This window comes from Sinocyclocheilus grahami, unplaced genomic scaffold (genome assembly GCF_001515645.1).
Source record: "Sinocyclocheilus grahami isolate Dianchi unplaced genomic scaffold, SAMN03320097.WGS_v1.1 scaffold130.1, whole genome shotgun sequence".
In the NCBI taxonomy this organism is placed as follows: Eukaryota; Metazoa; Chordata; class Actinopteri; order Cypriniformes; family Cyprinidae; genus Sinocyclocheilus; species Sinocyclocheilus grahami.
Window position 1 is genome coordinate 289,718 of NW_015505309.1, and position 15,105 is coordinate 304,822.

A 15,105-nucleotide genomic window follows, 5' to 3' on the forward strand; every position below is an offset into this window, starting at 1 on the left:
TCAAAATGTAACATGGTATGCCATATTTTGTTTGATCTGCCTGTTTAAAAGTCTGCGCTGACCAACAGGCCCCCATCTTCACACAGATCTTCAACAGATCACTGGAGCTGTGTGTGATGTTCCCTGTTGCTTCAAACGCACAACTATCATTCCGGTCCCCCCCAAAAAACAAATATCACTGGACTTAACGACTAAAGACCTGTTGCTCTCATGTCTGTGGTCATGAAGTCATTTGAGAGACTGGTGTTGGCCTACCTGAAGGACATCACTGGACCCTTGCTGGATCCTCTTCAGTTTGCCTACAGAGCAAACAGTTCTGTGGATGATGCAGTCAACATGGGACTGCATTATATTCTGTAACATCTTGATAGACCTGGGACTTACGAAAGGATCTTGTTTGTACACTTCAGTTCGGCCTTTAATACCATCATGCTTGACCTTCTCTCAGACAAACTGACCCAGCTGACCGTGCCCTCCCCAATCTGTCTGTGGATCACCAGCTTCCTGACAGACAGGCAACAGCTAGTGAGGCTGAGTAAACTCACATCCAGGACTCTCACGATCAGCACGGGCACCCCTCAGGGACATGTGCTCTCCCCACTGCTTTTCACCCGGTATATGAATGAATGCACTGCAAAAGATCCTTCTGTCAAGCTCCTGAAATTTGCAGATGACACTACCATCATCGGCCTCATACACAACAGAGACGAGTTTGCTTACAGACAGGAGGTTAAAGAGCTGGCTGTCTGGTGCAGTCACAACATCCTAGAGCTGAACACACTCAAAACAGTGGAGATGATCATGGACTTCAACCCCCCTGCACTCCCCCCACTCACCATCATGGACAGCACTGTGGCTGCAGTAGAATCATTCAGGTTCCTGGGCACCATCATCAAAATCACTTTGGACCCCACACACCCAGCAACACTCTGTCTTTGAAATGTTCTGCCGTGCAAAGACAAAAGACATTTTCGATTTTTTTCGAAAATGAGTTATTGATATTTTTGGGACATTCAAGACATCATTTATCATGTGTATAAGTATCTTGAGTCAATTTTGTTGTTTTTCTGAGAAAATAATGAGTCGTCTCAACCGTAACTTTGAAAAGCCCAGGAGAAACCAAGGCAGAGCACCGTATAACACCAGTTACGGCTCTTTCACTTTGTTTGGAACGCTCAAACTGAGTTACGGCGTTCTGACTTTGTTTAGCCGTTCGTCAATATGAAGTTACGGTGCCGGCTTGGAGTTATACGGTGTTCTGCCTTTGTTTTACTGTCCATTAAAGTCTGACGCATTTTAATTACGGTGTAGACAAACGAATTAGATAGATCACGATCTACCAAACAGCTCCATATAACAAAGCACTGTAAAGACTAGATACCTTGGCAGCAATATGTAATCGTGAATAACCTTTAAATATTTTTTTTTCTTTTTGTAATGCAGATTATTCACCAGGCTGTCACTTCTAGTTGATGTCACTTCTAGCTGGACGCGTGTGGACTCGAATGCCGTAGCTAGCATGATAAATCATAAAATCAGTAGCCTACTAACAGTTCGCAATTAAATCCATATCCGGCCTTTCCTTGTAACCCGATAAAATCAATCCATGGCGATGAACGTCATCAGAGATGTTTAATCCACAAGCATTCTGAGCATTATCAGAATCAGAATCAGAATCAGAATGAGCTTTATTGCCAGGTATGTTTACACATACGAGGAATTTGTTTTCATGACAGAAGCTTCCACAGTGTAACAGAATGACAGTGACAGAACAAAAAAAACACAGATAATAAAAAATAAAAATAAATAAAAAATAGAACAAGTAAATAAGGAATAAAATTATACAAATCGACAGTTGTATGCAGGCCTACAAAATAAATAAAAAATAGAACAAGTAAATAAGGAATAAAATTATACAAATCGACAGTTGTATGCAGGCCTACAGGTATATAACAATAGACAGATGTATGTACAGGTATATTGTGTGCAAATTGAAATGTAGACTGAGTATCTCACTCCGCTCACAATGCTAGTGCGTCCACTTCCCATGCCGGAGACCTGGGTTCGAGAGCCACTCAGAACGAGGTGTGGCGGTGAGGACCTGGGAGAGAGGGGTTACATTGGTGCCGTGACCCGGATAGGAGTGAGGTTTAGGGGGGTGAGTGTAACGGAGGCCAGAGAGTAGGTGCTCTGCAGGTAAACCTCTCTCAAGAGACGCACAAGCGACTGACACTAGTGACTGCTGTCTTTAGCCTCCTTGTTAGTGCGTCTGCCTCCCATGCCGGAGACCTGGGTTCGAGAGCCACTCAGAACGAGGTGTGGCGGTGAGGACCTGGGAGAGAGGGGTTACATTGGTGCCGTGACCCGGATAGGAGTGAGGTTTAGGGGGGTGAGTGTAACGGAGGCCAGAGAGTAGGTGCTCTGCAGGTAAACCTCTCTCAAGAGACGCACAAGCGACTGACACTAGTGACTGCTGTCTTTAGCCTCCTTGTTAGTGCGTCTGCCTCCCATGCCGGAGACCTGGGTTCGAGACCCACTCGGAACGAGAACAAGGTGTGGCGGTGAGGACCCGGGAGAGAGGGGTTACATGTACACTTGTCAATAATATTCCCTCTTAGCTGCGCGCGTGTGCGGCCGCGCAATTCATTCGTCGCGACCACGCAGAAGAAAGATGCCGCACACAGGACAGATGCAAAAATAAGTTGTGAAAGCAACGTGATCGTACGGTACGGAGAATGTTCAAGAAGTTGACAAGAATGCCTGTTAACCTGTGCTTTTAATGCTAGAGGATTGCAATGCAGACTATCAGGATGACCTCAAACGACAATTAAGCAATGCAGTCACAACAATGAAAATAAGTCCTTCAAAACTGTTTCATCATTCTCTGTTGTAAAAGGTCTCTTGATCCTGAAAGGATGTGCAAAGCACTGCCGTTATGCACAGTCACGGTTTCACACAAACTATCGCCAGCAGAAAAGAAGCTCTTCTCAAAGAAAGCAGAGAGTCTCAAGTTGAAGTTTGAACCAGAGTTTATACTCACTTTTGTGCAATTGACCATTCATCTCTTCAGACACAGTTGATCAAATTTGTGGCACTACTGAACAGCCACATTGAGAATTCATACCTGTCTGTTTCCCACTGTGAGGCATTCCTAGGTTTACGAATCCACTTGGACAAATTTGATAAAACTGCCAAACCGTCAACATCCACATGGATTGATGAAGTTCGACACCAAATATTTGAAAAGTCCTTAAGTGAGCACGCTAGGTATTTCTTCATACAGCTAAAATCTAATGAGACAAACATCTCTGTCAGAATAATTCATAATTTGATAGCTAAGGAGATCCTGAAGCAGCTCTCCAGTTACCAGAGCAAAAGTGAAATAGCAATGAGTCTGCTTCAGAACAAAGTGCTGTTTGACCACAGATTTGGAAGCAATGAGTTTCAAAAGTTTGTCAGAGATCTGTTTATCAAATGCACCAAAAAAAGCAAGGGAGATCCAAATGACAGCTGGTTTTCTCCTTTAATAGAGCACGTTAGGGAGGCAGAAGATGTGGAGAAAGCCATTGACCTTTTGAAGGTAGCTTACACCCGGTTTGATGAGGATGCATTTGTTGCTCAACAGCTTGCACGACTGCTTTATGAAAACAAACATTTTGAGGAAGCCGAGATTTGGGCTAAAAGAGCTAAGTCTCGTCTTCCACAGCACACATACATACTTGACACACTGGGACAAGTATTCAAAAAGTTGTTCTACAGCAAACATGATGCCATATGTGAGAAAAACATTGAAATTCAACAAGAGGACATCATTATCATTGATACTGCTCTTAAAGGAATCACAACTTTTAGAGAATCTGAAAAATGTCCCCAGTTACAGATGGTCTGCTTGAATAATTCTTATTTTGGAGAAGTTGATATTGGATGCCGATTGCTTGAGCTCCTGTCAAATGTAGACATTTTTTCTACTAAAGAGGGAAATAGGGAGTTGATGGAATACCTGCTCACTGACTACATACCAAAGGAAGTACAGAAACCTTGGCAAAAATTTCATGGCCTTTTAAAAGGAATTATAAACGGCATTAGAACTGCCCAGAAAAGTATTTCTGATGAGCTTGCTCGCTTTCAGAATTTCATTTCTGAGGAAGAGGAGGAGTTGAAACGGTCAATAATCCAAGAAGATGGCTCCTCAGGAAAAGTGCTGTGTATGCCAAGTTATTTTTTCACATCATTCAAGAGGATGAGGCTTCTGATGCAAACACAGTTTCCCCATTAATGAGACAAATGAAAATTTTCCAACTTGGAGGTGGTAACGTTACAACAGTCCTTTACCTTCTCTCCAATAACAATAAACAAAGAGCTGCAGCAAAGCTTGAGGAAATAAGCAGCCTTTTTCCAGCTGACCTGCAAAAGGATCTCAACCAGACAGAGCTCAAAAACGTTATCTTCTGTCAATTAGCACTCTCCTGTGCTTCACCTGGCTCTGGAAAACTTCTTTCTATTGAAGAACTTCAAAATCTCAGCAGGCCGTTTTGCACTGAAAAGTGAACTGCCTTACCAGATACTGCATACCTGCCCCTTTCACTCTTATTTAGGCCAGAGGACTCTATGGGCAAAGAGCACTCCAATACAAGAAGTGATGTTGTCACGAATGCCATAAAAGCACTTCACAGATATTCGGAGATTAAATCTGCTGCCTCGAGAAAAGGTAGAATTTTTACCCACTTCTTCCTTGGAAAAACAAGGGGTCTCAATAAAATTGTGCACAAGACCACAATTGAAAAATTCTGCAAGGGAACCCTCAGTGAGAGACGCCTCAAGTGGCAAGGTGGTGGAGTGTGGACAAACCCAAACGTTGTAAAAGTGCTTAAACGAGTTACTGGATACACTAAAAATGGAAATATGTTTGTTTGGGTGTCTGATCAAAGCAATATCAGAGTCATTCCACTTTTTTCTGCCTCCTTGCCAAATTCAAATGAGAATGTGACTTTCTACCTTGGATTTTCTCTTCATGGAGTGGTAGCTTTTGACATTAAGGTGGCAGAGTGAAACAAATGCAATTGAGAATTTCCCAAAAGATGAGTTTATAAAATATATTCAAACATATCAAATGAAAATAAAGTGTCATTATAAGCGAGCTGCATGATATAAATTATGTGTATAGAATAATATGCATCTGGATTTGTTTTTAATTTGTATATTAATGTTTACTGCATTAGTGCCTCATAAAACTGTTTTGAATGTTAAAAACCTTTATTTAGAATCAGACATTGCAGTGATGGTTGTGTATACAGCAAATGGATTATAATGGCATTTTATTTAACCTTGGAATGTTCAATCATATATTTTTTCAAGACTTTTTACTTTATAGGTACATATAACTAATTTAATATAAGTACAAGATATATGTCACCCTGGACCACAAAACCAGTCATAAGGGTCAATTTTTCAAAATTGTTTTCCCGGTTTATTTAATCTCACATGAGATGCTTAAAGTGGATTAATTAAAACAGAATATAAACTACAACTTTGCCTGTGCTAATTTACAATGTGTTATTTTAATTCTTGCATGAATTCAAGAATCAAGGTTAGGTTCATTAACAGCGAGTCAATGCACTGTGTTGAACATTTCTTTAATTCTTATAAATTCACACAAATAAAATGTTCCTGGAACAAATTATTGACAGTACAGTCATGTCAAACCATAAATCATGATAATTATACACATGATCACCATTTACAACTGGATCAGTATGTATACATGTTTAAGTGATATTTTTCTCACAATTCTGTTATTTTTAACCGTTACATTTACATCCAGTTTTATGATTATCAGAGGTTTTGTTTTTGGTAAGAAACATTCTGAAATAGTAAACAAGAACATAAATCAAAGAAATTATTATTATAACAATTAAGACTAAAAGAATAGAATATTATCCAATTAAGCACTTTATCACAAAAAAAAAACACACGATAAAATGGGCCATGCAGGTCATAGTACAATAGGTCATAGTAGACTGTTAATAAGATACTGGCTTGCGCAGAGTTTCATGATTATGTGACTAGCTTCCTAATTCAGTTTGCTACTTCAATAAATGTACAGGACTGTCTGTTTTAAAAATCACATCTTCAAAACAATGACTGCTACACAATAGATTACATCCTAGAATCAGTTGTCACATATAAACAGTATTGTGTTAATATATACACATTATTGAGAAAAGTTTTTTAAATAAAGTTTGATCACACATGCATTTTTCATTGCTCCATTTTATAGGATCTATTTAGGTTAGAATTTTTAAGCACCCAAATCAACTTACAGCAGCACATCACAAACAATCTTTTTCAACCTTTGCTGTTGAACCTCTACACACACACAAATATACACTTAGTGTTTTCAATTCAAGTTTGTTGAAGTTGCTTAAAATCAAACCACACTGCTATGATTATGGGTATTAAATTGGAGTTCTGGGCAGCTGCTTCCAAGGTGCTCTCAGATAGGTGACTTTATGAATCACTGTGGTGTCAGTAGAGTGTGCCCTGCGCATGCTCCCCGAGGAACTCCTCCAGCACTTTTATGATTCCACAGGCCTCAGGAAGGCTGCTGTGCTCGGCCCGTGCGTTCTGCAGCAGCACGTCCCCGTTTCCACAGCTCTGCAGGAACAGACAGCAGCGGAACAGAGCGTAGTGGCTCATTTCTGCCTGACGGATGAAGCGCTTCAGGTTGTTCATGTCCTGAATGGCCTGCATGGAGAAACAATGTGCATGTTGAAGATAGTAAAAATGACGAATTGGCATTTCTGAAATCAGGTTGGGTACTATACAGAAAATATTTTTTGTTCATTTAATAATACTAGTGAATACTTTTTAAATTTAAGTTAATAGTTTTTAATATAATACTTTTAAAAGTTAATAATTCATTTTTTACACTGTGAGCAGATGTTTACAACATACTAGATTTGGATACAAGTGTAAAATGCGAGATCTGGAAACCAGACAGCAGTTACCAGTAACGCTCAAAAATATTATTTTTTCCTTCTGTGGAACACAAAATATATTTTGAAGAATGTTGGTAAATAACAATTTCTGTTCCCACTGACTTCCATTGCATGGACCCAAAAAAAAACGAACCGAAAAAAAGTCAATGGGAACCAAAACGGTTTGGTTATCAACATTCTTGAAAATATTTTCTGCAAAAGAAAGAAATTCATACAGGTTTGGAACAAATTTTCATGTAAACTATCCCTTTAACTGTTAAGATACCAATAGTAGATTAGCATGGTAAACATAACTTTTTCAGAAATGTCATGTTAATATTAGGCAAAAAAAAAAAGATGTACAAGTAAACTTCTTTTATAAAACAATTTTTATAAAATGTACAATTTACATATAAATATTTACAATTATATATATACGTAAAATGAGCAAGCAACAAAAATCAGTGAATGCCATACACCGGTTAAATGTATGGTCTGGATACCAGGTTACTGTTATACTCAATCAGAAGCAAATTAACCTTAAGTTTAAAATTCTCCAGGATTTGGCGGAGAAGGAAAGGGTTAAAGCGTTCAGCAGCATTGAGGAAGGCCTGGATCCAGTCATCGCAGAATCGGTTACTGACTGCAGAGATAACACAACATTATCAAAATAAGGCATTTATGAAAGGAGAAAGTCTGTACATTTAGTGAGGTGATGCTGCTGCTGCTGACCTTTATTGGTGAGTGTAGGTGGGCTGGTTGAGCAGTCGATGATCAGAATGCTGTGAGAGTCCTCTGAAATGGCCTTACAGAGGGTGTCTTCCTGAACTAGACCCTGTAGGCTTGCTGCTTTGATAAATCTAACAAGACAATCAAGTTGTAATGGCTATCAGTTTTTAAAACTGTAAAAATGTAGCCGCTATTAAGATAAAGTTGTTTCGCTTACCTTGCTATATCTGCTTTTGTCTTCTCATCTGCCCCTGTGACCTCGAAAAGCTTGTGACTCAAAGCCTGCAGCAGAGAAGTAGTTATGTTCATTTACCATTTCATATAATACAGTATATTACTGCTTTCAATTATGACTTTATAAAATGTATCTGATCTAGACAGCAGTGGTTTCTTACTGCATGCAGAAGGTAACCGACGTTCGCCTGCAACAGCTGAACCACTTTGTGAATGTGCATAACGGACTCTTCATACCAGCGGTTCAGGTAGGGCCTGGCTTCTGTCTCCAAATTCTGCATCTGTTGCCAGAAGTTGCCAACAATATTTACAGCAAATGGACATAAAAAGCTGTGTGCTAACAGATATAACTTAAAAAACTGGACAGATTTAAACATTATTCCCACAGTCAGTGGCAAAAACTGTCCTCACCTCTGGAGTCAAACATCCCTGCAGACCCTGGACGTACTTGTCCAGCTCAATTCTAAATGTTTGCAGGGTTAAAGAAAACGTATTCAATATTCTACTAAGAGAGCAACATGTTTGAATACAAAGATACAATTTGATAGCACTTCATTCTTTAGTGCACAATGCTGTTTTTCCTACAGTTTAATTGTCAGTCATTTGTGGTTTAAGGATATAGATTTAGGCCCTTCTCTGATCCTCCGAGAAGACACACCACCCAGCCGTTGCCGTCGGCCTCAGGCTGTTCTGGAGATTTCTCCTGCTCCAGCAGACAGCAGTAACAGCCCACCGCTTGCTCAGGGATGCTTGAACACACACAAACATTCAATCAGTTAAGATAATACATGGTAATATTGTTCTGAATGGCAATGAGATATGATCTGGATATTTAGTTATGCACTGAAGGATACTAAACAATAAGTAATGCAAATGTATTAATACTACATTATTTAAATAGTACTCTTTAGCTTGCTAAATATGATGCAGTGTTATTTTAGTAGTATTTATACACTATTATTTATTTGTATATTTTGAATTAGTTTTTATTGTGATATTAAACTGTTTTTAACAGTTTCATTTTTAGTAATTTTGCTATGTGCTTTTGTCATTTTTTGACAATTTGGCTCAAATTTATTTTTATTTCAGTTTTAGTATTTCAACTTAAAATGACTTATTTCAGTTAGTTGCCAAAGCAACATTTCTAATTATCATTTTATATTTTTCATTTAAAAGTAGATTTTTTCATTGAACATTTTATATTTTTTTTACAGCTTTTTTGTTCAATTAGCGAAAACATTTTTCAAGAGTTTCAGTTTTAAAGTCCCCCTGCAGTCACTAATTTTTTTAACTACCTCATTTAGTGTACGAGGAACCATGAATATGCAAATTAGTCCCCGTCTACACTCAATCACTCCCACTAGGATACTGGAATAATTCAGCCATATACTGTATGTTTGAATGAGAAACTGATTCAGGAAAAGAAGACGAAGAGCGATTTATACAGGGTCGGCTACAAGTCAGTGTATCAGAATTGTATGTATTGCTCTCTACAACTACGGATATCATTAGCTTTTGGCTTGACTATGTTATCAAACAGCTAATCGTGTGTTTCTAATGTTACACAAACCATGTTCCCCTTCACCATCTCAAAAAGCGACCTTCTAAAAGTCAACATCCTTAGGTAGAAACGCTTTGTTAATGATACAGAAAGTCCCATCCCAGAAGCTGATGAGACTGATTACATGTTTGTGACGGTAAGAAATAGGCTGTTTCAAACCACATTTCTGATACTGTCTTTGGTACACTGCAGTTTTAAAGAGAAAATGCTCAACAATGGTGTTGACTGATGAATTTGCGTATGGTTTGTCTTTAAGCATACTACAAACACCAAACAGATATGTAAACAATGTTAAAAATGTGATTTTCACCACAGGGGGACTTTAACAATAACAACACTGATATGATGTACCTTAGCTCCACAGTGGCAATGTTCCCCATACCCCCTAGCAAAGCGCCCTTGCTCAGCCTGCGCGAGATGTAGCTTCGCAGTTCTGGCTCGGCCTCGGGTGGCAAGCTGGCGTCCAGCAGGGTGAGACTTTAAGAGTGGAAAATATGGGTTAAACTAGAATATCAACAAGGAAGGAAAAGTGAACAAGTGGACAGATAAGCAGTCAATGAAGCAATGATGTTCACAGAATCACCAGCGGCACCTAACAGATACACACCAACAGAAATACACAGTTTGACGTTAGACAGATTAGTTCAATGGTTATGAATGATGTGAGCAAACCAACATGATGAAAAGCCAGACGTAGAATCCTGGGTGTTTTTTTTGACTGAAGCCATGATTCCCCCCCCATTACAACACTGAAAGCCACGGGACTGAAATGACTGAAAGATGATCGATCGACCCTTTTTACCAAAAGTCTTCCTGACTTGTGGTTGAGTCTGATCTCCTCTGGCTCCAGGCCACACTCTCTCCAGAAGCCTCAGATCTGGGTAGTTTGATAATGCGTTTAATACTTCATAAGCATTGATATGTTAAGATCTCCCAAGGTTCTCACTGGCCTACATAGCCATGTATGGTGTTTTACAATATCGTTTATACATATCAGTGTCCATATACTATGTAACTCATCCAAAATACAGTCATATGATTTCATTGGCCTAACCCACTATTATGAACTATGCTTCAAATGAAAGATATTCCTGGTTTTGAGCATGGGTTTGAGTCACGCAAGTGCAAGCTTAATTCAAATTAATTGTTCATTTTACCTCATAAACATAGAAAAATGCAAAAGACTAGCTAGACCTAACTATGCAAGCTTGCATCTCATATAATCCTTAATATGAGGTATAAAAGGGCAAATTATTCCTAAAACTACTTGCATTTTGTAAAGCATCCAGCATTTGGAAAGCCTCCTTAGCATAACGAACCTAATGCAATGACATAGTTACATGTGGAAGCCACTGTAACGTTACCTTGTGTTCTGGTAGTAGTATATGGCATAGTAGCTGTTAATCTGCTGTATTTTCTGGCTGTATCCGGCGATCTCTTCGTTGTCGAAGTCTGCATCTCTCTCATCCACGTCTATGGACTCCTGGAAGGAAGAGGTCTGGGATGTAAACATGTCTCTACAGAGCCAAAAGAAGACGAGCGACTCTGATATCTGCTACGGTTTACGTGCTATTCCGATAACTAATCAATTTCAGTCCCAAATAGGTTAATGCATTGAAGCCGCGTTAACTATTTTGTTTAAAAATCTATTTAAATGCTACGTGACATTTAACTAAAGTCAAAGTAGTGACAGCGATACCGGTACGCATGCGCTGGAATTGTGTTTGGTTAGTGAAGGAATCGTTTGTGTTCACTCTCATGCACTGACTCATATGTTCATCCTTCTTCTTCTTCTTCTTTGAGCTTATTGGCGGTTCGCATTCTTAAAAGAGCATTACCGCCATCTACTGTGGTAATGGATCAGAGACACTACTCCCCAGACCATTCAGGACTCGTGCTTTCAAATATTTTCATTCTACTACCAGTCCTGGGTTTTAGGTACCAAGTGGCTTGTGCTGCGTCTCAGTGTACCTACTTATACTACGCACTCTTTTGGTGAAGAAAAAGTACACACTTTTGAGTGTGTAGTAGAAGAGTAGGCAAGCTTTGGGTCACACAACTGCGTCTTATAAAAGTTTACATTGCTGTTGCAGATGAAATATAACACAGATAACATTAAATAAATATTTTTTACCAGGTTAAATGTTGAATATTAGTAACTCAAACCCCTTTTTCTAAGCCTCTCTACCTAACTGCTGGTCGCGCACATCCGCCATGTTTGTAGTTTTTAACGCGTTTTATTCGTGTTTGTAGTTCTGGACCGAATCCTTCACCAAAGCGCAATGGATTGTGGTCAATATTAGCCATTAGAGTGTGCAGGGATCCACACTTCAAAAATCGACCTGAAATAGTAGACCATCCGGAGACCTTTGGCTTATTCTTTTTTCTTTTTTTTTTTTTACATACTATGCTTTGGGACACACTTATTCTAATCTCACATACTATTTAGGATGGATAGTGTGAATATTGAGAAACAGGGTTGGCTTTTAGCGGCGTTCATAGCCATAGTAACTTATTTGATGTATGTTAAAGTTTGTGTGAACCGGAAGTTGCTGCCGACTTTATTTCAGTGTAGTGACGTATTTGCAGCTGAAACGGAATATTGAATAGAGGGCATGGCTTTATGTTTGCGCTCCTCCTCTCTGTCTCTCACTCTTAGCAATCTAAGGTTGGAGGGGTGTGTTTAAGGATGTTCTGCCCAAGCCGTCAGACTGACGTCATCAGAGAAGGAACGCCATTCCAGAGCGGAAGCAAATGTTCAGATTTTGATTAAAGATTAGAAGACAAACTATTTTTTTTCAGCGGATTAACATGCGCGGATTCATTGTTCACATCATTACTAGCAATATGCGCTAGTAAAGTAAATAAAGTCAATTTTGATTTCATGCGGACTTTAATAATGTAAGAAGTTTGAAACCAATTAATTTTTATTTGCCTACTTTTTATGCGCGGATTCATTGTTCACATCATTACTAGCAATATGGGCTAGTAAAGTAAATAAAGTCAATTTTGATTTCATGCGGACTTTAATAATGTAAGAAGTTTGAAACCAATTAATTTTTATTTGCCTACTTTTTATCGTTATGCCCAGCCAATTGGAGGGGAAATGTTTTGTTGGCATTAGTGTGGAAAACGTTTATAATATCTAAACACTCTCTTTTAATAATAAATAATAATTAAATTATTAATTGTCTTTAATAAATTTGTAGACACGAAAATTTTAATAAAGTGCAACAAGGCATTTTGGTGGACTTTAGTGTTTGTAACGAATCGGTTAAAGTCGGCATGAAACGGAAGTTGCGATTGTCTTTTCTTCTCTACCGTGACGTATATACGAGTGAAACGGCATCTGAAATGAGAGGGCGGGACTTGATTTCATCCTTCGGGAATTGATTGGATCGTCGGAAGCTGGGGCGTTGCTAACAAAATGGAGGCAGATCTGAATGCCAGTTTGCAGTTAGTGGTGGGCGATTTCTCTCCACTGGATTCACAGCCGACACCCAAGCATGAATAAATGTTTTATTTATTAAGGATGATGACGATCAACGGGCACAAAACATGCCTAAACAGCGAGCACGCGAAAGAGAGAGAGAGAGAGACTGCCTGAATGACTGAGTGCGTCTTCCGTCAGGTTAAGTCATATTCATGAAACAAATTGTTTGCAATGTCCTAAGAGTAATGTTGTCGTAATATCCTAATATCTTTTCAATGTTTAGGGGTAACGTACTCCCTCATGACTGGTGTCAGTGCTATAAAGTGAAAAGTTTTTCCCCCTGTCCTTTATTCCAAACATCACTGATGTCACTGCAGCTGCTGGCAGTTCCAGAAAGCTCCGAAGCTTTTCTGTTATTTATATGAGGATCTCATACCTGTTCTTTTTTTCTGTTTCGTTTTTCTTTATTATTATTTTTACCTGTATTATTATTTATATAATACTGTATATTTTCTATTTCTTTTTTGTAGTTTATATTTGTTCAGTACCTTTACATTATATGTTGGAAATCAATAAAAAAAAAAAAAAAAAAAAAAGTTCCGGATAGCTCCGCCCTTGCGCCATAGCTCGTGACAGGAAGAGTAGAGGAATCGTTTTGAGGGGTGGGGAGGTTAACGGTTTTGATGAAAGATTAAGAGGGCACATGAATGCACGGATAAATTATTCATAATAAACACTACAGTATTCCATTAAAAAATACGAATTGTCTATTTTGATTTCATGGTGACTTTAAATGAATTAACCCCCCAAAATACTAATTTTATATTGAATGTTATGTGAACAAAATAGATTACACAGATAAATCCAATAAGTTTCGAACATTTCAGTACATTAACAAATGATGACAGTATGTTTTAAAATAACACACAAAAAGACTGTTGTTGCCACATCCTGCCGCAATGATGTCACACGATATGATTTGTTCTTTTTCGTGAACCGATTCGAAAGATTCGAGTCACTTGGATGAATCAGAGAGCATTCGAACAATGTGCATAGATCATGTTTGGTCTTTGTACAGACAGAGACTGGTATGCATGTGTTGTAACTTGTTTTTCTCTCTCTGTTGAATTTTAAGGGACATTCTAAACTCTTATGGTGACAGAAAATAGGACCATAACCAAAAATTAATATAGATGGGCAAAAAATAAACAAAATTATATATATAAATGAAAATGATAAAATACAGGGGATCAAATCTCTATCTATCTATCTATCTATCTATCTATCTATCTATCTATCTCAAAGAGTATATAAATACAAAAGTAACTAAAAATGAATGGTGAATATTAGTGCATAATAAGAATTTTATAAACAGAAGTAAAAAGTTATTCAGGTCGGGTGTAGTGAGACTGGAAACAATGCGTTGCAATGAATAGTACAGGTAGAGACTAACTACTGGATTCCAAGTTGGATATAAAGACAGAAAGGCAACAAGAAAACGTTTATGAATGCTATGTAAATATTCTCTTTGGTTCGATGAACATGTAGAGATGTTTCTGCTGTCACGAGACGCTCCAAACAAGTAGGTGGCAGTCATACAGATGATACAACACGCAGCGTCCTGTGTTCTCGCGAGACTACATTTTTCCCTAATCGCGCCGCCCGCCCCTCTTTCTTCCTCTTTCCGCCATATTGCAGAACTGGTAAGGGTTGATCGCTACAATGCTTGTATAATCGGATTAAAATCACGGACATCGTTGTGTATCATCCACATCTAGACCGAAATATATGTTTATGAGCAGGCTAAACGCCAGGGCTGCGAGTTATTTGCCTACTCGCGCCTGTATGAACGGATATATTGCCCTGATATCCAAGGCTGTCCAACCTCTCCAACATTCAGCAGGGTCTGTCCGTGTTACTGAAGGACAGACGGGAATAACCCGAGTCAAACCAACGTACCCAAGCAGTCCGGTGCCTCTTGTTAACAACAAATACATGTTATTGTGAAAGAGGAAGGGTTATGGTCAAGACAAACTCAGAAAGCTTAATTCGCTAGCTATTAAACGCACTACCAGAACGGTAATCATAGCGCATAGGTCTGGAGAAAATTGAATACAGGTGTGCCTTGTGTACGGTCTTTTCGGCTTGCAAGAATCCGTAATTTAACTTGT

General features: G+C 38.7%; 2 protein-coding genes across 3 annotated transcripts; one reads left to right on the forward strand and one right to left on the reverse strand.

Moving 5' to 3' along the window:
- The first annotated feature begins 2,026 nt into the window (after nucleotides 1-2,026).
- On the forward strand, nucleotides 2,027-4,276 carry LOC107590597 (sterile alpha motif domain-containing protein 9-like). Its single transcript, XM_016279457.1, has 2 exons — nucleotides 2,027-2,093; nucleotides 3,030-4,276. The coding sequence occupies exons 1-2, from the start codon at nucleotides 2,027-2,029 to the stop codon at nucleotides 4,274-4,276; spliced, it is 1,314 nt and encodes a 437-aa protein (XP_016134943.1).
- A 1,911-nt stretch (nucleotides 4,277-6,187) lies between these two features.
- cunh17orf75 (chromosome unknown C17orf75 homolog) lies at nucleotides 6,188-11,255 on the reverse strand. Of its 2 annotated transcripts, XM_016279401.1 has the most exons (10): nucleotides 10,866-11,255; nucleotides 10,304-10,378; nucleotides 9,853-9,978; nucleotides 8,561-8,689; nucleotides 8,352-8,409; nucleotides 8,102-8,221; nucleotides 7,924-7,988; nucleotides 7,710-7,837; nucleotides 7,517-7,620; nucleotides 6,188-6,744 (listed from the first exon to the last, which is right to left on the reverse strand). In XM_016279401.1, the coding sequence occupies exons 1-10, from the start codon at nucleotides 11,012-11,014 to the stop codon at nucleotides 6,526-6,528; spliced, it is 1,173 nt and encodes a 390-aa protein (XP_016134887.1). In that variant the 5' UTR covers nucleotides 11,015-11,255; the 3' UTR covers nucleotides 6,188-6,525. The 2 variants fall into 2 exon arrangements, with proteins under 2 accessions (XP_016134887.1, XP_016134888.1); XM_016279402.1 differs by lacking the exon at nucleotides 10,304-10,378.
- Nucleotides 11,256-15,105: the final 3,850 nt, after the last annotated feature.

Excerpts from the sequence above, each read along its gene's own strand:
- cunh17orf75 (XM_016279401.1), bottom strand. The coding sequence starts at position 11,014 with ATGTTTACATCCCAGACCTCTTCCTTCCAGGAGTCCATAGACGTGGAT. Across the intron at positions 7,989-8,101 it reads TCGGTTACCTTCTGCATGCA|GCTTTGAGTCACAAGCTTTT; the intron begins GTAAGAAACCAC and ends TCTCTGCTGCAG. Across the intron at positions 6,745-7,516 it reads TGGAGAATTTTAAACTTAAG|GCCATTCAGGACATGAACAA; the intron begins GTTAATTTGCTT and ends TTCTCCATGCAG.
- LOC107590597 (XM_016279457.1), top strand. The coding sequence starts at position 2,027 with ATGCTAGTGCGTCCACTTCCCATGCCGGAGACCTGGGTTCGAGAGCCA. Across the intron at positions 2,094-3,029 it reads ACTCAGAACGAGGTGTGGCG|TTTATACTCACTTTTGTGCA; the intron begins GTGAGGACCTGG and ends TTTGAACCAGAG.